The sequence below is a fragment of the Heloderma suspectum genome, chromosome 11, assembly GCF_057233095.1.
Source record: "Heloderma suspectum isolate Gila_16-S chromosome 11, 16-S_ref, whole genome shotgun sequence".
Taxonomy (NCBI): Eukaryota; Metazoa; Chordata; class Lepidosauria; order Squamata; family Helodermatidae; genus Heloderma; species Heloderma suspectum.
In genome coordinates, this window is record NC_139468.1 from 16,527,754 (window position 1) to 16,549,714 (window position 21,961).

The 21,961-nt window shown below is 48.2% G+C and overlaps 1 protein-coding gene across 2 annotated transcripts; it reads left to right on the forward strand.

Annotated features, from left to right (window-relative positions):
• The first annotated feature begins 510 nt into the window (after window positions 1–510).
• SEC11A (SEC11 homolog A, signal peptidase complex subunit) lies at window positions 511–14,098 on the forward strand. 2 transcript variants are annotated; one of them, XM_084816961.1, is made up of 6 exons: window positions 511–623; window positions 2,998–3,107; window positions 7,442–7,591; window positions 9,292–9,411; window positions 10,549–10,606; window positions 13,306–14,098. In XM_084816961.1, exons 1-6 carry the CDS (start codon window positions 573–575, stop codon window positions 13,354–13,356), a joined length of 540 nt encoding a protein of 179 aa, XP_084673087.1. In that variant the 5' UTR covers window positions 511–572; the 3' UTR covers window positions 13,357–14,098. The 2 variants fall into 2 exon arrangements, with proteins under 2 accessions (XP_084673087.1, XP_084673086.1); XM_084816960.1 differs by lacking the exons at window positions 9,292–9,411; window positions 10,549–10,606; window positions 13,306–14,098 and having other exon boundaries at window positions 7,442–7,956.
• Window positions 14,099–21,961: the final 7,863 nt, after the last annotated feature.

The window sequence follows — 21,961 nt, forward strand, 5'->3', positions numbered from 1 at the left end:
TTAGACCTCATTGGGTGGGATGAACTTTTAATATCATTATCAGCAGCAGCTCTGTCAAAGCACAGAAGTGAAAAGGAGTAAATATCGACTCCACTTGTTTTCTTTTCCTTCCCATTCTGACTCAGAGCATCTGACAGCAGTTTTTTCCAAATGTTAGCTATCGCCGCTTTTCAGCTATATAACCTCCCGAAGACGTTTACCCCCCAAATAATAAAACTGTAAAACAACATTAAAATAAAAGCAGGCGTGTCGCCTTTTTCTTTCTTTCTTTCTTTCTTTCTTTTACGTTTCACGGTTTAGCGCGGCTTCCTACGTACTTCCACGCCCCTCCCCGCATAGAGAAGAGTCTAATCGGAACCGGCAGTGAAGGCTACTTATGTTGTTGTGCGGGTCTCTAAGTAGCTCTTCGGAGGGCAGGGCAGCTCGGGCAGTTCTGGGAAAGGCGACCTCTATGGTTTGCGGGAAACGACCTGGGCGGAAATAGCTCCAGGCGGCCGGAAGCGGAAGCGCGGGGCTCTTGGGTCTCCCGGCGGCGGCTTCTTCGCGCTTCCCCTCCCTCCCCCCCCCCCGTGATGTTTTCTCTGGATTTCTTGGACGATGTTCGGCGGATGAATAAGCGGCAGGTGCGCGCGGGCGCCGGAACAGTTGGGGCTGCGGGGCTGGAGCGAGGCCTGGTCTTGGGCCTCTGCGCTTTGCAGCCTGGGGGGCAACGGGAGTGGGGCAGTGCAGGCTGGTGGCTCCGATTTCGGTGGGGTTGTGAATCCGGTCAGGGCTTCAGTCAGAACCAGCCAGAACTCTAAAGGAGCCATCCAAGGTGCTGGACCCGTTTTGGGGATAGGGTTCAGCACCTTGGATAGCTCCTTTAGAGTCCTGAATGGAACCCAGAATGGATGCACAGCCCCGCCGAAATCGGGGCCACCAGCCAGCACTGGGTGGGGGGGGTGTCTTGTCAGCGCCCAGTCGCATGTGGAGAGGGGATCGCAGGATCCGTGGCCTGCAATGCAGGTGGCTGGAGCGGAGCCCTCTGCAAGCCCACGAATTGGAGTAAAAACTGCACGAGGTGGAGAGAATGGGGGGGGGGGTCTTCCCTCTTCACTAATGCTAGAATCTTTGTGTGTGGGGGGAGGGTTGCCCCATGAAAACTGGCTGGGAGGAGATTCAGGGCCGACAAAATGAAATGACTTCTCCACACACTGCATAGTTTAGGGTGCAATCCTATGCATGTTTAGACAGACAAAGTCATACAACTCCCAGCATTCCCCAGCTAGTCATGTTGGCTGAAGAATGCTGGGAGTTGTAGGACTCTTTTCTGTCCTACAACTCCCAGCATTCTGTCCTACAAAAGCAGCCTTCCCCAACCTGGTGCCCTTTAGCTGTGCTGGACTACAACTCCCATCATCCCCCAGCCAGAATGGCCAACAGATCTGGAGGGCACTAGGCTGGGAGTTGTAGGACTCTTTTTCTGACATTCGAAAGGCTTTATTCCGTTATCAGGTACCCAATCATAAAGACTGGAAAAGCCGACATGATTTGTACCAGTCATAGCTTTAGGGTGTCCACTAACAACTTTAGGGTGCAATCCTATATTTATGGCTGAGGAACACTGGGAGTCGTAGGATTTTTTTCTGCCTAAACATGCATAGGATTGTACCCTAAATAACTTAAGGAGCTGCCTTATTTCAGGTCAGATTTATTTGCCCATCTAGCCCGGTACTGTCTACCCACTCTGACTGGCAGCATCTCTCCAGAGTCTCAGGCAGGGAAAGCCTTTCCTATCACTTCCGTCCTGATCTTAAAAAATGACTCACAGAGAGGCTGAAGTTCAGTGGTAGAGCCCCTGCTTTGCATGCAGAAAGTCCCAGGTTCAATCCACAGGCTCTTCAGGGGAAAAGATCCTGCCTGAAACCCTGGACAGCCACTGCTGCCAGTCAGTGTTGGCAGCACCGAGCTAGACGGACCAAGGGTCTGACTCGGTATAAGGCGGCTTCCTATGAACAACTACACTGGAGATGCCAGGGACTGGACCTAAGAGCCAGGTGGAGATGCTGGAGGTTCCTTACCCCTCCATAAAATATGGAGCATAGGTGTATTTAGAAACTCACTGCCATCATGCTTAAAGGTCCCTTGGTCTGGTGGAAGGGTAGTGTCTCCCTTGTTTTAGCTAACGAGAAAGTCATGTCTTTGTTTCCATTACTTCAAAATTTCCTGAAATTTTACATCTCTAGTCAGGATACTGGTGCTTCTAGCTCAGTGTTGTCTGCTCTGACAGAGTGCTGCTCTCCAGGGTCCCAAACAGAGATCTTCCCCAGCCCTGAGATCTTTTTAACTGGAGATGCTAGGGACTGAACATGGGACCTTCTGCGCACAAAGCTCGCTTGAGCCATAGCTCCAGCCAGCCGCAATGAAAGCAAGCCACCTTACGCATTGCAGGCTGAGGGATGCAGGAACTGGGGCATCTGCAATTCTGCTTCCTTTTGTTTCTTCCTTTGTACTTGAGTACCAAGTTCTTTGCAACTTCTTTTGCCCTCGGATTCGCCTGTAAGGAGGGTTGCTACATGGGAACAGAAGGAAAGTGAGTTGAGAGAAAATGACCCCCTAAAGGCTACTGCTGGTCTCTGCTTGTTGGGATTTCCGAGTTCATGTCCAGAATGTTGTTTTCCAGGCAACACTGGATCTTTGTGTTCTGTTTTGTAATTTAAAGCTGCCAACTTAAACCACTTAATTGGAACTGGGTTCTACTGAGGCTTTATTTCAACGGTGCTTGAGAATTAAAATGTACGTATATTTGTGGGCATACTGTGCTGGCTGCAGTCCACTTACTCCCAAGCAGTCCTGTTAACTGCACTGGGACTTAATGGAGTAAATGAGTTGTGAACTGTGGTTCCAGGGAAGGGGGATGTTTGTGTCTGAGGGGAAAGTTCTGTGTACTTGGACAAGGGGGGATGTTGCATTCCCAGTGCTCCCTCCCCTCATCCTTGTCCTTTCACCCCCTCCCAGCTGTATTACCAGGTGCTGAACTTTGGAATGATCGTTTCCTCGGCGCTGATGATCTGGAAGGGGCTGATGGTGGCGACAGGCAGTGAGAGCCCCATTGTGGTCGTGCTTAGGTAAAACTTTGCTGGGAATCTCTGGGCCAAACCAAGGTGCAGCGTGAGAACTTTGTGGGGGAGATGCAGCTCAAACGGCCTGTGGAATGGCTTTTGAAGTCTGGAGCACCTGCTGGACATGGCCTCTGCCAACCTGGCACCAAACCCTTTACGTTGGTACTAGCTTGACAGAAGGGCACACAAACCCAGAAGCAGCTTATGTGGTACATGGGCCTTGACACCTCTGAGACAGACCATGTGGGCAGTAGTGCCTTCTCCCTGTCACACAGGAAGCTGCTATTTGAATTTGTGTACAAGAAGTGCATACATATAAATCCTAACATTTTCAGAAGTTTGCCATCTGAAACAGGAGTGCAGAAGCTCAGGTCCAGGGTCCCAGTTCTGATCTCCAGGGTCCCCCTTTGCCCTGACCACCAATTGCTGCTTTCCAGGCTTGTGTGCTGTTTCTTCCCCATTCTCTGTCTCTCCTAAGGCTTAGTTACTGGCGGTAAGAACTTTAAGCTACATATGCTGGTATTTTTGGCCCCACCCCTTTTGCCTGCGGCCACACTCATCATTAGAATATGGCCCCCAGGAGCTTCTCTGAAACTGAATTCAGCTGTTGGGCTGAAACAGGTTCCCTGTCCCTAGTCTAGTCTGGCTGATTGAAAATGGGCTAGAAAGCTCAGGCAGAGTCCGTTTCCAACCATGCTACCGTAGGACCCTTTTAACTTGTGCACCAGTTGCTGGGGAACATGGGTGAGGTGCCGCTGTTGCGCTCGTGTCCTGCTTGTGGGTTCCCGGTCAACAGCTGGTCGGCCAGTGTGTGAACAGAATGCTGGACTAGATGGACCCTGGGTCTGATCCAGGAGGGCTCGTCTGATGTTCTTAACAGCAGGTGCTGGGGCTTGACCCTGTGGTCACAGACCAGGAAGGCACTGTAAAGCAGCTGTCCCCAACCTGGTGCCCTTTAGCTGTGTTGGACTACAACTCCCATCATCCCCCAGCCAGCATGGCCAACAGATCTGGAGGGCACTAGGCTGGGATAGGCTGCTATAAACCTATCCAGAGCTCCAAAGCAGGGGTGTTGAACCTCAGAGTGTTGAACCAAATCCAGCCTGCCTGGTGTCCCAATCCAGCCTTCCAGCATTCCTCAGATGGCTCAGAGGTCTCTTGGGCATTTTCCTGCAGGCTTAGCCAACAGTCCTGCCGAGGTCCTGGTCACCACTTGGAATGAGGAGATGGCCTGGGCTGTTGATATGATTGCTCCCAAACATCCTCAACCAAGTCGTAGAACTGTGTCAGCTCTAGGGGTGTACGAAACCCCACTTACCTGGCTCCGCTGGGGTCCACGGGGTGGGGGGTGATCCGGTCCTCCCTCCGGAATCCTCAACGGGGGGGGGGAGGCGATCCAGTCCTCCCCCCGGAATCCTGCCTGGCCGGCTCCGCTCCGCTGCCAGTCCACAGAGCCGCCGGGCCGATCCGCAGCACAACCTCCATCCGCTGCTAGGCTGCTGCGGACGCAAATGACATCCTGCATAGGGGACGCCATTTGCATCCCTACGCTAGGCCGTGATAGGCTACGTATATATTTACATAGCCTATCACGGCCTAGCGTAGGGACGCAAATGGCGGCCGCTATGCTAGCCACCATTTGCGGCCGCAGCAGCCCAGCAGCGGATGCACCAGATGGCTGACACAAGGTAGGTCCATTCCAGGGGGATTTCGGTGGGGGTAGTCCGTTCCGCCACAGACTCCAGGGGGCCGGATTCTTTAGAATTGGATTCTTTAGAACTCCTCACTGGAGTCCGTGGCGGATTTCTCCACCATCCCTAGTCAGCTCCTTGGTATTCTGAGGATCTGAGGGCAATGAAACGACTGTGTCGACGATTAGAGCGCAATTGACAGAATGACAGAAGTCTCAGAACGAATACAATTGAACACACGTAAGAATTCACTCGTGATCTTATTCTGTGGTGGTGATGGCGGTGGTGGTGGCGGCAAAGAAATCCTACTTCTCCGCCACAATTGCATCTGCTCAGTGTTGTCCAGCGAAGCTCTTTCATGTGGTTAAAGGCCTCTTGGGTGTAGACCTTGGAACACAAGAACTCAAACCCTCAAAGGCCCGCTGTGAACAATTTGCCAGACATTTTGCAGACAAAATCGCTTGTATTCGTGCTGACTTGGATGCCATTGTTTTGACAGAGTCTGACATGGATGGGCCTGGTGCACCATCTAGTCATGTAATGGATACCTTTTGGCTTGGGCAACCTGAGGATGCAGACAAACTGCTTGGAGGACTGAGGCCTACTACTTGCCCTTTAGATCCTTGCCCATCCTGGCTTGTGAAATCTGCCAGAATTGGGCTGGATATCTGGACCTCTGAGGTGGTAAATGCCTCCTTGAGGGACAGCGAGATCCCCACAGCTTTGAAAGAAGCTGTGGTGAGGCCCTTGCTGAAGAAACCAAATTTAGATCCGCTGGTTCCAGATAATTACTGCCCTGTGTCAAATTTGCCATTCTTGGGCAAGGTGCTGGAGCATGTGCTGGCCTCACAACTCCCAAGCCATTTTGGATGAAACTGATTACTTAGATCTATTCCAATCAGGTTTCAGGCCTGGTTATGGGACGGAAACAGCTTTGGTTGCCCTGGTTGATGACTTACACCAGGGAATGGATGGGGGGAGTGCAACCCTGTTGGTTCTTCTGGACCTCTCAGTGGCTTTTGATACCATTAACCATGGTATCCTTCTGAATCATTTATCTGGATTGAGCTTGAGAGGCACAGTTTTAAAGTGGTTCCAGTCCTTTCTGGAGGAGTGGTCTCAGAAGGTGGTGCTGGGGGACTTTCGTTCCACCCCATGGCCATTAGCCTGTGGGGTGCCACAAGGTTCTGTCTTGTCCCCCATGCTTTTTAACATCTACATGAAACCGCCCGGGGAAGTCATCAGGAGGTTTGGGCTGAAATGTCAACAGTATGCGGATGATACTGAGCTCTACCTCTCATTTCCACCTGCACATCCCAGGGAGGCTGTGGAACTCTTGAACCAGTGTCTGGAGGCTGTTTTGAGATGGATGAGGGCAAACAAGCTGAAACTTAATCCAGACAAGACGGAGGCACTGTGGGTTGAGAAACCAACTACTTTGGATGGAGATTTACAACTGGTCTTAGAAGGGGTTGCACTCCCCCTTAAAGACCAAGTGTGCAGTCTGGGAGCCCTCCTGGAAAAAAGCAGGGGGCTGCGGGGTCCAGGAGTGCTTTTTACCAGCTTAGGCTGGTACACCAACTGCAGCCGTATCTGGAGAGGACGGACCTTGCCTCAGTTATCCACGCACTAGTCACATCCAGGCTGGACTACAGGAATTCTCTATACATGAGGCTGCCTTTGAAAACAGTTCAGAAACTCCAGCTTGTGCAGAATGCGGCCACCCGAGTATTGGTGGGGGCGAGGCAATTCAGTCATATAACGCCATGTACTTTGCCAGCTGCACTGGTTACCGTTGTGTTTCTGAGCCCAATTCAGAGTGCTGGTTTTGACCTCTAAAGCCTTAAACGGTTTGGGACTAAGTTACTTGAAGGACCGCCTTCACCCATATCAGCCTGCCCGCACTTTAAAATCAGAAAGATGCATCTGTGGGGTGGAGGGCGTTGTTCTGGGTGACACAATAAAAAAGGCCCTCTTTCTTGTTCCCACCAATCAAACTTCCATAAGTAGTGGGGACCAGAAGAAGGACTTCAGATGCTAAACAAAGGTCCCAAACAGATTCAGAGGGGAGGAGGCGATTTCTGAGATTCCTTAGTCACGGACAACAGGCAAATAGCAAGTCCTTTCTGCTGGCATTCTTCCTAAGCTTGCATCTCCTATCACTGATGGCTCATGCTACGTGCGCATCTCTTGCCAGAGCTTGAAATGGGAAGCCAGGAGGCTATCTGTGTCTTTGCCTTTTCTTTCCCCTTTTGAATGTCAAGCTTGCCTTGACTGCAGGCATAACACAGATACACAGTGCTTAAAGTTCATCCTCTCTCCCTGCACTTGATCAATCACTTTAAAATTTCAAAGGTTAAGGATTTGGCATCACTCCACCATTTCCGAGACACAAGTAATGGATTAGCAGCACCTGGGTGAAGAAGGTTGGTGACGGAGAGAATCACAATAATAGTGCAGCTTATGACGAACTAGAATCCTGGAAGTATGTTGTAGTTATTTATCTGAATATGCATGAAGATTCTAGCAGATAGTACCTCCTTTTCATATCATTCAATTTAGCCCTTGAAAAATAGCCTGGCTGATAGCATCTCAAGGCAGAACAACCAGCTCTGAATTTTCTCGTTAACCAATGTCTTTGTCTTCCAGTGGCAGCATGGAACCTGCATTTCACAGAGGAGATCTCCTGTTCTTAACCAATCGCATCGAAGAGCCAATCAGAGTGGGTGAAATCGTGGTCTTTAGGATAGAAGGAAGGGAAATTCCCATTGTGCATCGGGTTTTGAAAATTCATGAAAAGTATGTTTCAAATCTTGGATGGTTGCAAAAGTCTGTTGCTGTGTCAGTTTACACTGGGATCCTTTTGCAGACAGTGGCTGTGCTTCAGGTGCCGCTGTGGCTTGGAGGATCAGGAACAAGCTCTGTGCTCGCGCTTTCCCTTCTCCCTTTGTATGTTCTGCATAATTCATTCCGTCGCCATTTGATCAAACTACAGTTTGCCCTTACCTCTGAACCGGCAGACTGTGGTTTGAACAAGCCCTCTCAGCTAGGATTGCAGCCATGACTTGATTCTCATTTTGAAGACCTGTTTGGAAGACTTATTCAAACCGCAGCTTGCCGGTTTGATGAAAACCGGAACAGTTCTATTAAGCCCAGTATGTGAAGGGAGGAGGGAGCTCATTCCCGATCCTCCGAATTGTAGAGGATCAGCTAATGTGGCGTCTGAATGCAGTTAGTGTGTAGCTGACTTCGAAATAATGTGGAGTGCACACAGGGAAGGGGTGGGTGGGGCTTCCTTTGGAGGTCTCCCTGCGGGATGCTGCTGCTGCTGGGTGGTCCTCTTTACCACTTTGCCAAGTCTGGAATAGCTGCAGGACCTAAGCCATCGTTATCTTCAGTTTCACCCTGGTTTATTGTATTGGATGAATGCTGCTGTTCCTGCATGCCTGTTCCCTTTTTAAAAATGGTATTTTATTATTTTAACCAAGGTGTGTTGAACCTCCAGCCCGCAGGCTAAATCCAGGCCACCTACAGTTCCAGTCGTGCCCTCTAAGGTTCCCAAGATGGCCATGCTTCCTTCCCTTTCCCCTGGCTGCCAATCATTTGGTGTTTTCCCAGCTTCCGTGTATTTTTTCTCCCACTCTGAAAGGTTGGAATTCCTCTCCTGGAGCTTGGTTACTGGCAGTTTAACTTTAAGCTCAAATATGCTGGTATGTTGGCCCCACCCCCTTTTGCATTTGGACCCACCCACCACTGGAATGTGGCCCCCCGAGAGCTTCTCCAAAACTGAATTGGCCCTTGAGCTGAAAGAAGTTTGATACCCTCTGCTTTAATGCCAGTGCTGGCCTGGGAGCTTATGCTGGATGTTCGCTCATAAACTTCTTCGGTAAATAAGGCTGCAATCCTATGCATGTTTAGACAGAGAAATGTCCTACAACTCCCAGCATTCCCCAGCCAGCAAGACTTGCTGGAGCATGCTGGGAGTTGTAGGTCTTTTTTCTTTCTAAACATGCATAGGGCCCTAAAACCTGCAGCGGAAGAGTTGCTGCGAAGTTCTTATATCCATTCTCGGAAAGGCATCTGTGCGGTAACCAAATGGCCTTTCCTTTTGGTGGAGCTAGTCTTTGAGGTGCATTTTTCCTCCTATTACTCATCTCATCCTTGCAGCTTTCCTCTGCCTTCCAACATTTCCATATCCTTTTAAACCAACAATCCACTGAATTCGACAGAGCATTCCCGTGGACTGTGTGTGTGAGCAACCTGACTGTCTTGGATTGAAGATGCCCCATTTTGTAGAACCACTCCTGGAATTCTGCCATACTGGCCTCTTCTCTCCAAGACAGGCGTGTTTTGTTGTAATTCTGACCTTTGCACAGATCTCTAGCACAACTGCATCTTTTTGGAGGAGAGGGGGATGCCGCTTTAGTAGCTGTTTACATTCTGCCTCGGTCGTCCTCTAGCAGCTGATCTGATGGGGGTTTTTTCCCCCCTTCTGTTAGACAAAATGGAGAAATCAAGTTTTTGACAAAGGGCGACAATAACGCTGTTGACGACAGAGGCTTGTACAAGCAAGGGCAGCACTGGCTGGAAAAGAAAGATGTAGTGGGAAGAGCGAGAGGGTAAGTGATGGTGAGCTGGCAAGGGGCGATGTGTGGCAAGCTTTGCTTTCCTTCATGTTAATTAATCAGGGAGTCCTTTTGAATTTTCACTTTTGCAACCTCTTTAAAAATACATACGTTTTGGACTATAACTCCCACAATCCCTTACCATTGGCTGGGCTGGCTGGGGCTGATGGGTAGTCCAAAACGTCAGGGGGGTGCCTGATTGCCTACTCCTGTACTAAACGTACAAAGCTGCCTTACACAGAGTCAGACCTTTAGTCCATCAGTTCAGTGGGCTTGCCTGTTCTTGACTGGCAGAGGTCTCTCCCATCACCTGCTGTGTCAGATCCTTTTAACTGTTCTTGACTGGCAGAGGTCTCTCCCATCACCTGCTGTGTCAGATCCTTTTAACTGGAGACAGCAAGGATTGGAACTCAGGGATCTTGTGTGTGGGATGCAGGTTCTGTGTATACCACTGAGCTATGGCCCCTCCCCAGAGGTAAGACTTCTGAAGTAAGGTAGCTGTGTGGGATATCTACACAGGAGGTCTGAATTGCTACCAAGCTGTGTTGGGGAACGCTATGATAAATCTTCCCACATGTTAGCAACCCCTGATATTGCTTGGTTTGGATGGCTGCAGAGGCTTGGCTTCGACTCCTTAAGGAGGACTGCCTAGGTGGAGTCTGGGCATTGTTCTATAAAGTGGGACGGCTCCCCAACCCCCCTCTGCCAGAAAATAAGGCCTGGTCTTATATTGCGTGAAGTAGAGCGAGGTGGTTGAAGGGACTCTAGCACTTTAGACAACAGGTGAGGAAAAAAAAAATTTACTGTTCCTCTCGGTGAAATGCACCCTACAAGGAGAAAACTACCACAAGAGGGAGAGGGTCTGAACTAGAAGCTCTCTCCCTGATGTGCTAACTTTTGATTTGCAGGGAGGTGTTGTTGTTTTTTTAAATGGGGGCGGGTGGCGTGGTGCAACAGTTGTCTTCCCCACCCGCTGTCTGAAATGGTACCATCTCAGTATTCTGCCATGTTATTCTCCTGCATGCTGAATCTAGGCCTAAGTCTTGTTCAGTCAGTTAGCTGTGTACTCGGAGCCTACAGCCAGCCTGGTGAGATGGTATCTAAAACGGATGACTTTCTTTTCCAATTTAGATTTGTGCCATACATTGGAATAGTGACCATCCTAATGAATGATTACCCCAAATTCAAGGTATGATCAGTTTACTTGATCTCTTGGAGTTCAAGCCCTCCCTTAACGAAGCTTTTGCATAGAAAGGTTGTTGCTCAGAGGGGAGCGAGGATGGGGGTGTCAGGGTCTCTCTCTCTGCAATTCTTCACTAAAATGTCCCAAATTGGGCAGCTGAACCACTTTTAAGTGGAATAAGGCATTTGAATCTGTTTGTGGTGGTTTGGTTGCAGCGTTTGTGGACTTCTTTATTCCCTTGCAGAGCTTGGAATTTAGTTTCACTCTTTTGGCATGGACTGGGGATGGGGGAAGGCCAAGCACATGAAGCAGCCTTCCCCAGCCTGGTGCCTTCCAGATGTTTGGGATTTCATCTCCCATCAGCCCCATCAAGTGTGATCAATGGTCAGGAATGCTGGGAATTGTAGTCCAAAACATCTGGAGGGCACCAGGTTGGGGAAGCCTAGCATAAAGGTGGAAGGGCCACCAATCCTGCCTCACTAAGACTTCTTCCGCCTTTTAAACTTGTAAAGGAACAGCACATGTTGTAACCCATTTCTATTGCATCTGTTAAGGCTTGGCTCTCACTGTCATGGTAAACCTGTGTATGAGTGCGCCACATCTAACTTCAGGCTCCCATGGAAGGTATTCAGTGTAGTTATTTTTTAAAAACCCTGCATAAATAGCTCATCATCCTGTGCTTGTACCCCACTTTTCTCTCCAGAAGAAAGCCCAAAGTGGCTAACAACATCGTATCAAATAAAATATCAATAATTAACAATATGACAATAAAATGCTACACTAAATCTATAAACTTCCAACTTGGGACTTTAAAAAAACACCCATTCAATAAATACAACATTCATAAACAAACTATCAGCCAATGTATTTAGCCATAGAAAATACAGTTATGCCCCATTCCAGAAGCCAATAGATACTACCATTTGGACCTTCCCTTTAAAGGAGGCAAATCCACCGTAGAGCCAGAAGAAGCCAAGAGAAGAGCTAGGCACAACCTGTTAATACGGGTCAGGATACAAAGGGCCACCATACCCCAAACCCCGCATGTGTCAAGTCTGCCCTCATACTGCAGGTTACTATAGAGGGAGAAAAGAGGGAGTGAGCCCGCACTGTACCCAGAGCAAATGCACAGTCCGCTGGAGGCAATGGTCTCCAAAGATGGTTGTGACTTTATAGCCCAGCCTGGAATGCGTTCACAAGGCGCCAACGACTCGTTTACTCCTGTTTGGGGGGTGGGCACAGCCTTGATTTATTATATTTATGTGCTGCCCAACTTCCAAATGTCCTGGGGGAGGTTTACAAAAACCCCGAACAACAATAAAGTAGCAACCAAAGCAATAGATACAACTAATGACAATATCGAAAATATTAAAGAGCCTGCAGTAAAGTTAATAATCAGAGCAACAAAATAAAGGTTAAATGCCTGCTGGAAGAGGAAGGTATCTAAACGTATTCAATGAAAGCACCAGGTGGATCTCCCTGGGAAGGGCATTCTACAGGTAGGGGGGCCACTACAGAGAAGGCTCTTTTCCTGGTAGCCACCTGTCATACCGTTATGGGTGGCGGCACCCAGAGAGGAACCTCTGAATGTGATTGTAGCAATTGGGGCAGGAACATACGGGAGGAGACGCTCCTTCGGCCACTTGCCAGGCTTAATTTTCCAGGCAGGTCTTCTTGAGAGTCAGTTGGAGTCAAGAGAATGTTGGAGCAGGGGAGGCAGATAACATCCTCTGACCCCACTTCACTGCCACTGCTAGAGCCTCTGGCGATGGTTGTGACCTTATAGCCCAGCCTGGAACTTCCTCACAAGGTGCCAGTTGACTTACTTCCTCTAGGGAGGCAAAGGCTAGGTGAGCCGTGAACATTTAGCTTTCAGTGTGGAGGGTTTTTTTCAGGGAGGTGGTGGTTGGTGTGATCCCATCATATAAACCCCTGCCTGTAGTCCGAAGGTGGTACAGATCTGCCGCATTGCTAAGCATCACTACTAGAGTTTTTCAAAGCTGAAGGTAGTAACAAGATCAGCTTAACAAGTTCAGCCTCGGATGGCCTTCTCTCTGTCCCATCAGCCAGGACAGCTAGACTGGTGAGGACGAGGGAGAGGGCCTTCTCTGTGGTGGCCCCCACTCTGTGGAACTCCCTCCCTAGGGAACTCCGCCATGCCCCCTCTTTAATGAGCTTCCGCCACGCATTAAAAACGTGGCAGGCATTTGGGGTGGGTTAAGGTATTCTTAGAAACATGATGTTTTTAATGTAGAATTTTATTGTTTTAAACTGTTTCTATTATTCTACATTGCCCAGAGTGGCTGGGTGACCAGCCAGAAGGGCAATTAATAAATTTAATTAATGAACTAATTAATGGTAGTATCCATCGGTCCCTTGGTGTCAGCACTATTGACATGGCACTAGCATAGAGCAACACTTGTGCAATGGGGAAAAGTGGTGAATTTCAGTGGCAAATCAACACTTTCCCCTATTGCGCTAGTTACATTGCACATTCATTGTTTGTGCTAGCACATCGTTAGTTGTGCTGGTGGGGGCACACATATGGATCCTTTCCTACAAGCTTGGGATTCTATGAAAACTCCAGGGTCTGTATCGGAGGCCACGTTCCACAGTGCGAGTCACAGTTGTATATTCCTGGTCGTTATCTGTAATTGTGCTTGACGGCTGAAATAATTCTGTCTTGCGTTTTTTCCCCCCAACAGTACACCGTCCTCTTTCTACTGGGCCTATTCGTGCTAGTCCATCGAGAGTAGCCCGCCACCAAGAAGGCCAGCGGGAGATGCCTACGGCTCTGAGTAGACAGTGGGGTGTGATCTGTGTACATTTCACTGCTTCTTAACCAAGTTGGGTTTAGCTTTTGGTTTTATTTTCTACTACTGCCGTGTAACAGGAAAGTTGATCCCAGTATTTTGAACGGTTTGTCACATTTTAGCATTTTTGTACGTCGGTGAATTTTTATATTAAAAGTTTTAAGCCAAAGCGTCGTGTCTTGTCTCCTGAGCTTGTGAGTTCTCTTTTTCCCTTGCTGACCACATTAGGCACCATGTCAGTCTTCCCCCAACCTGGCGCCCTCCAGATGTGGTGGGTCTGCAACTCCCATCATCCCCAGCCAGGGTGCCCCTTGGCTATGCTGACTGGGAATGATGGGGGTGTAGTCCAGGCCATCCAGAGGGTACCAGGTTAGGGAAGGTTTCTCTACGGAGAAAGCCTCTGGTTATCAGCTCAAGGGCCCCACAGGTGGCAGGATCCATGGGACAAACAGTCTGTATCAAAATACGGACAGAAATCTCGTTACACACCAGCGAATCCTTACCACAAATTCCGATTTCAAGACTGTGTGCTTGTAGCTGCTTCTGAAGCTTCATTTGAGAGCCATAGGGAACAGCATCAAGTTCTGGATCTGGCATTTGAATAATACTGCCTGCTTTGTTTTACATTGCACAATAAAATAGTCTCTCGCCGTTTCCTGGAGTAAAAGCCTCCATTTTTAAAGGTAGACTTGACTAGAGTTTTTTCTTGCACATTGAAACGAATGAGAGCTGTATAGTTTTCACAAAACTTGCATTTGTTTCCGTGGGGCTTGTGTGCAGAATAAGTTCCTGCCATATTGTGGTGTCTGATATATTGAAACATTTCTCTTCCACAGCGTGAAAACCCAGTAAGTTGCCTAAAGCACTTTGGACGCAAGACTTGGTTAAACCAACCAAAATTTGTTTTTAAAATGTGTAATTCCAGCCCTCCCTTCCACAATGACAGCTTAGAGCAGCTAGATATCGTGTCTGTCTGCAGAGAACCTTGCATGGCCATTCAAGAACAGGTATCCAGTTCTACCATGAAAGTGAGATGAAGACAACATAAACTTAACATGGGACTTTTCCTAGAAGGGGCCTGTCTGACGGAGGCAGCAGAACAAGATAGGCAAATCCTAAGGTGGTAGTGTGGACTGTACCACTTCAGACTGGAAGTGGCATATTTGGATGCTTCCCCTGTGTGTATAAACAGCTTCCTGCAAGTAAAGAACAAGCAAATCAGGGAAGAAAGTTCTAGCCCAGCTCTCGCACCTCACTGTGCTAGTTCTCTGTCTGCAGGGAAATGTTTAAACTTTTTAAAATGTGATTTCTGCACCTGCCTCTGCTGGTAGTCTGAAGTGGAACAGTCCATTCTACCAAGTTGGGACTTTACCACCTCATTGTTACCTGAATCTGACGTAATCAAATGCAGCTACACAGTTGTGCACTCCACTGTGGGGATAAGCCATGGCTTTGCCGGCCCATCTCAGGGAAAAAAAGCATGTAGTTTTGTGGTAGAGCACATACCTGGCCTGCAGAAATTCCCTAGAATCTCCAGTTTAAAAAAAGGAACAGGTAGCCAGTAATGAGAGCGACTGTTCAATCTGAGACTGGGGAGCTGCTGCTACTTCAGGTTGGCAGGCAATATTGGACCAGATCAGAGGTGGGCAAGCTTTGTGCCCCCAAGGGCCACACACACACTGCCGGGGGCCGCATGCACCCAAAGCCTACCCCCTACCCAACCCACATATCCCTTAACGCTGTGATTTTATGCACAGGGTGACTCACTTTTGTAGCTCTCCACAAAGAGAGCGGAGAATGCCTTCTCATTAGCAGCCTGGTTCCCACCCCACCTGCTTCACACCTTTGGAATAAGGTCACCAGGATGTGTTTGCTTTAGTGCAATCACCTCACAGCAGCAACCGTGGGAGCTCCTTCCGTAGTTTCTAACACGACTGCGTCTTTCTTGCATGCACGTCACAAGCTGACGCACTGACGTGCCCACATCTGCCACGCTGCACTTGCAGGGCATCCGAAATCTAGCCTGGCTAGAGTTGCTAACCCTCTTGGAAGGAGCGCCTTAATTGTATGATTTGGAAGGTGAAAGTCAGTGTGATGTTGTGGTTAGAGCAGCCATCCTCAACCTGGTGCCCTCCTGCTGTGTTGGACTACAGCTCCCATCACTGGCCTTGCTGGCTGAGAATGATAGGAGTTGAGGTACAACCGGCTCGGGAAAGGCTGGGTTAGAATATCGGAACCTACCTCACAGGGTGGCTGTGAAGATAAACCTTGTACATCACTCTGAGCTCCTTGGAGTCATTTGATGCTGTTGGTCTGCAGCTGGCCATAAAACACTCAGAATTATATCTTGGCCCTGCTGGCTGTTCACAATGACAAGCCCTTGACACGTCCACTTTTGAGGGTGGAGTGGGGAGAGAAATGATTGGTTCCAGATCAGTTTTGGCATGTGGCACCAGAGGCTGGATCATACTCTGGGTTTGTGGACATGTTATTATCACTATCATTTTATTTATTGCAATTCTCTACCACCCAATAGCTGAAGCTCGCTCAGCTGTATACCTTCGGCAGCGATGGTTCTGTGCTGCACTCTCATCTTCTGATTTAGATGGAAGTCTTCCTTAGTTTAACACTGAGTCCTGGGTAGGGAGGGATGATGCCAGGGATCGAAGCTGGGACTTTCCGCATGCAAAGCAAGTGCTCTCCCTCTGGGCTATGCCTCCTTCCTAAAGCTCCACCCAGATTGTGCCTGCCCTGCAAATGTCAGCAGCCCGAGCCCTTCTTAGGTTAGGATTTTCAAGGAGGCCTTCTTCTGAGTGCACGTCTCTTAGTTTGAGGTTTTTTGCAGCTCCCAACTGTTTATCCATCACAACAATTAAAATGTTTTCCCCAGTCCCCTAAATTAGGATGATGAAAAAGAACTCTTGCAGGGGGAGAGCCAGGAGTGGATTTTTCTTTGAAAGGACTTGTGAGCTTGACTCCGGTACTCATCACAAATTCCTAGGCTGAGCACGTGCACAGAGGCACCCTGTACATGAATGCCTGGCATGGATCTACCCTCCTGAGCCACTGTTTTGCACCTGGGCTCTAGTCAGTAGTCCTTAGGATTCTAGTAAAAAACAAAAGTAGATCCTGGAAGCCTGGACTCTGCCCATCCATGGCCTAGAATATGCAAGGGAGAGAGAGCATACAGGGATAGATCACGTTTGCTTCGCTGTGTTATCTGTTCCTGCTGCCTCATTAGACCTGTGTTACCAGAACTGGTACTTCTCATGAACTGGGTGTTCTTCCCCACCCCCCACTCTGGTTCACAATAATCTGATGCTTTTAGGGCTGCTGACAAAGTTTTATTTGCAGGTTCTGAATAGGTGTTATGCAAGCGGTTACAGAAGCAATTTTTAAAAATTCCTTCAGGCTGAGAATTGGCTCAGGAGGGTGTTAGGTAGATCTGAAACTTCTCCTGTGAAGCATTTTCTGAGGGTGGCTGAAACTGCTTCATTTGTTAGTGCTGCCACCATACAATCTTTTTTTTATAGGCGGATTGGTGGGTGGAGGGAGGATACATATTTACAGAGTTTGTTCCCAGAAAGTCTGATTCCCCATAGTCAATAACCAGATGTCTTAAGAACACAAACCTTTTACAGGGATCTCCAGCCTTTTGGGGGTTGGTGGGCACATTTGAAATTTTGAGACAGTGTTGTGGACACTCACAAAATGGCTGCCATGTGGTTGCCTTGCCCATTCATAAAATGGCTGCCATGGTGGGCATGGCTGGTCAAGAATACTCATTTCCCAGAAGGCAAAGTGGTGAAAAAGTAACTTGTCCAAGGCAGAGGTGGGATCTGAGCTCCAAGACATGAAACCACTCTTTGGAGCCCAAATAAAGAAGGTGTTGGAGGGCAGCACTTTAAGAACATAAGAAGAGCCATGCTGGATCAGACCAAGGGTCCATCTAGTCCAGCATTCTGTTCACACAATGGCCAACCAGCTGTCGAGTGGAAACCCACAAGCAGGGCATGAGCACAATAGCACCCTCCCACCCATGTTCCCCAGCAACTGGTGTACATAGGCTCACTGCCTCTGGTCCTGGAGGTAGCACATAGCCATCAAGACTAGTAGCCATTGATCACCTTCTACTCCAGGAATTTGTCTAACCTCCTTTTAAAGCCATCCAAATTGGTGGCCATTAGCACATCCTGTGGTAGCAAATTCCATAGTTCAACTCTGCACTGTGTGAAGAAGGAGTTCCTTTTATCTGTCCTGAATCTCCCACCAATCAGCTTCGTGGGATGACCCCGTTGGGTTCTAGTATTATGAGAGAGGGAGAAAAATGTCTCTCTATCGACTTTCTCTACACCATGCATAATTTTGTACACCTCTATCATGTCTCCCCTTACCCTCCTTTTTCCAAGCTAAACAATCCCAGCTGTTGTCACTTTCCTTCACAGGGGAGATGCTCCAGCCCTTTGATCATTTTAGTTGCCCTTTTCTGCACTTTTTCCAGCTCTACAATCTCTTTTTTTAGGTGTTGTGACCAGAACTGTACACAATATTCCAAGTGTGGCCGCACCATAGATTTGTATAGGGGCAGTGTGATATTGGCAGTTTTATTTCCAGTTCCTTTTCTAATTATGCCTAACATGGAGTTTGCCTTTTAACGCACTGGGTTGACAACTTCATTGAGCTGACCACCACAACCCCAAGATCTCTTTCATGGTCAGTCACCGCTAGCTCAGATCCCATCAGGCTATACTTGAAGTTGGGATGTTTTGCCCCAATGTGCATGATTTTACACTTGCTGACATTGAACCACATTTGCCATTTAGATGCCCATTCTTCCAGTTTGGAGTGCTCCTTTGGAGCTCTTCACAATCCCTTTTTGTTTTAACCACCCTAAATAATTTGGAGTCATCTGCAAACTTGGCCTAATTCCAGATCAGTTATGAACAGGTTGAAAAGCATTGGTCCTAATACAGATCCCTGTGGGACCCCACTATCTACTCCCCTCCATGGGGAGAATTTACCATTTATTCCTACTCTCTGCTTTCTGTTCTTTAACTAGTTACTGATCCATAAGAGGACCTGCCCTCTTATTCCATGACTTCTAAGTCTGCTCGGGAGTCTTTGGTAAGGGACTTTGTCAAAAGCCTTTTTGAAGTCCAAGTAAACAATGTCTACTGGATCATCCCTGTCTAGATGTTTCTTGACAGTCTCAGAGAATTCTAAAAGTTTAGTGAGACAGGACTTACCTTTGTGGAAGCTGTGTTGGTTCTTTTTCAGCAGGGCTTGTCCTTCTATATGCTTACTAATTTTATCTTTAATAGTGACTTCAATCAACTTACCCGGAACAGACATTAAGCTAATGGGCCTGTAATTTCCCGGATCCCCCACAGATCCCCCCCTGTAATTTCCCTGGATTATTTATTTATTTATTTATTTATTTATTTCTATACCGCCCAATAGCCGAAGCTCTCTGGGCGGTTCACAAAAACTAAAACCAAACAACACACAATAAAACAATTTAAAATATATAGAACATTAAAACCACAATATAACAATACAACCACAATAAAACCTAGCAGCAGTACAGGAGTTTAAAATACAGATTTAAAACAGCAAAGATAAAAATTTAGAAAGCTAAAATGCATGGGAAAATAAAAAGGTCTTCACCTGGCGCCGAAAGGAGTACAATGTAGGCGCCAGGCGAACCTCACTAGGAAGCTCATTCCAGAGCCGGGGTGCCACAACAGAAAAAGCCCTCCTCCTAGTAGCCACCCGCCTCACTTCCTTTGGCAGGGGCTCACGGAAAAGGGCTGCTGCTGATGATCTTAAGGTCCGGGCAGGCACATATGGGAGGAGGCGATCCTTCAGGTAACCTGGCCCCAAGCCGTTAAGGGCTTTGAATGTTAACACCAGCACTTTGAATCGGGCCTGGAAATGGACCGGCAGCCAGTGCAGCTGGAAAAGTACTGGCGTAATATGAGCTCGCAGGCCAGTCCCTGTTAACAATCTTGCTGCCCTATTTTGGACCAGCTGAAGTTTCCGGACCGTTTTCAAAGGCAGCCCCACGTATAACGCATTGCAGTAATCCAGACGAGAAGTTATCAGAGCATGGATAACTGTAGCTAGGCTATCTCTGTCCAGATAAGGGCGTAGTTGGTATACCAGCCTAAGCTGATAAAAAGTGCTCCGTGCCACTGAGTTCACCTGTGCCTCAAGTGACAGTTCTGGATCCAAGAGCACCCCCAAACTACGAACCTGATCCTTTAGGGGGAGTGCAACCCCCTCCAGAACAGGTTGATTATCACCTAGCCGGGCAGACGAACCACCCACTAACAGTACCTCCGTCTTGTCTGGATTGAGTTTCAGTTTATTGGCCCTCATCCAGTCCATTACCGTGCCCAGGCACTGGTTCAGAACAGCCACTGCCTCACCTGGTTTTGATGAGAAAGAGAGGTAGAGCTGGGTGTCATCCGCATATTGATGGCACCACAGCCCACACCTCCGGATAACCTCCCCCAGCGGTTTCATGTAGATGTTAAACAGCATGGGGGATAGAATAGAGCCCTGTGGAACCCCATGGCACAATTGCCATGGCACAGAGCAATAATCCCCCAGCACCACCTTCTGGAATCGGCCATCCAAGTAGGAGCGGAACCACTGTAGTGCAGTGCCTCCAACTCCCAACCCAGACAACCTATCCAGAAGGATACCATGGTCGATGGTATCGAAAGCCGCTGAGAGGTCCAGAAGAATCAACAGGGTCGCACTCCCCCTGTCCCTCTCCCGGCAGAGGTCATCCCACAGGGCGACCAAGGCAGTTTCCGTTCCAAAACCAGGCCTGAAGCCTGATTGAAATGGATCTAGATAATCCGTTTCATTCAAGAGTGCCTGGAGCTGTCCTACAACCACCCGCTCAAGCACCTTGCCCAGGAAGGGGATGTTGGCCACTGGCCTATAATTGTTAACATCCTCTGGGTCCAGGTTAGGCTTTTTCAGGAGTGGTCTAATTACTGCCTCTTTTAAAGTGGCAGGCACCACTCCCTCTCTCAAGGAGGAATTTACAACCTCCTGGACCCAGCCGGACAATCCCTCCTTGTTTGATTTAATAAGCCATGAAGGGCAAGGGTCAAGCACACAAGTGGTCGATCGGACTTGGCCAAGCACCTTGTCCGCATCCTCAGGCCTCAGTAACTGAAACTCATCCAATAAAACTGGACCAGACGGTGCTCTGAACGCCTCTACCAATGGAACTGCATTAATCGTGGATCCCCCCCCAATTATGAAAATTGGTGTTACATTGGCCATCTTCCAGTCCTCTGGTATAGAGGCTGATCTTAGGGGCATGTTGCATATTTTGGTTAGAAGATCAGCAATTTCACATTTGAGTTCTTTGAGGACTCTAGGATGGATACCATCTGCTATGCTTTGCAGATGGACAGCCTCCCAGCTTTAAAAAAATGTTTTAATATAAAAAAAATCTTAAGAAATAAAACATCTATCAGAAGGGGCAAGGAGACGGACAGTCACCAAAAGAGAGGTCTGTTGGCACATTGGACAATGTGTCGGAGACCGCAGAGCTACAACATGGCCTGCAAAAGGGGTGGGCAGAATGTAGATCCAGTCCTGTGGGTGATTTACAGTCGATTGGCAGGGGGTTCTGACTTCTAATTGTCTTAACAGTTGCAACAACTACAATGTTTTCCCCAATCCCCTAAATTAGGATGATGAAAAAAGAACTGGAGGGGTGGGGGGGGGAGAACCATGCACAGATTTGTCTTTGAAACAACCTGTGGGCTTGATTCTGGTACTGACACAAATTCCTGGGCTGAGCATATGCGCAGAGGCCCCCTGTACCTTACTGCGTGGCGTTTATCTGTGCCACTGCTTTGCACCTGGGCTCTAGCCAGTGGTTCTTGGGATTCTAGTAGAACAAAAACCAAAGTAGATCCTGGAAGCCCGAGGTCTGCCCACCCATGGCCTAGAGTATGCAAGGGAGAGAGAGCACACAGTGACAGATAAGACCAGAGTGATCTATACAGTTCTTAAGGACACAATCCTATGCATGTTTAGACAGAAAAACAGCCTGCATGCTGGCTGGGGAATGCTAGGAGTTGTAGGACTCTTTTTTGTCTAAACATGCGGATTGTTGCTTTTATATTGTTTGCTGCTTTGGGGAGGGGGGAATAAAGTTGACCAAAAGGTGGGGAAATAAATATTTTTATACATTAAATAAGCCCCCTGTCTTGTTTCATGCCCTTTGTAAATCTGCCTCCCTCTCCCTCTTAAGCACCAGAGATGAGGCCCAGCTGAGTCCTTTTCTTGTGCTTTTGCTTTTTTTTGATCCCCTGATGAAAATGTTTCTAATCAACGCCTTCATTACACTATATGCAAATGCTGATATTCTACACACAGTTGACAGCTAATTGCTGTGAAGAGAGGTGTTACCCACAAATATTGCCTAAGAATAATTGTGCTTTTTTTTTAATCATGAAGTTTCTCCCCCCGCCCTACTGCCCACCCCCCCAAGGATTGCACTTATAATGAGAAG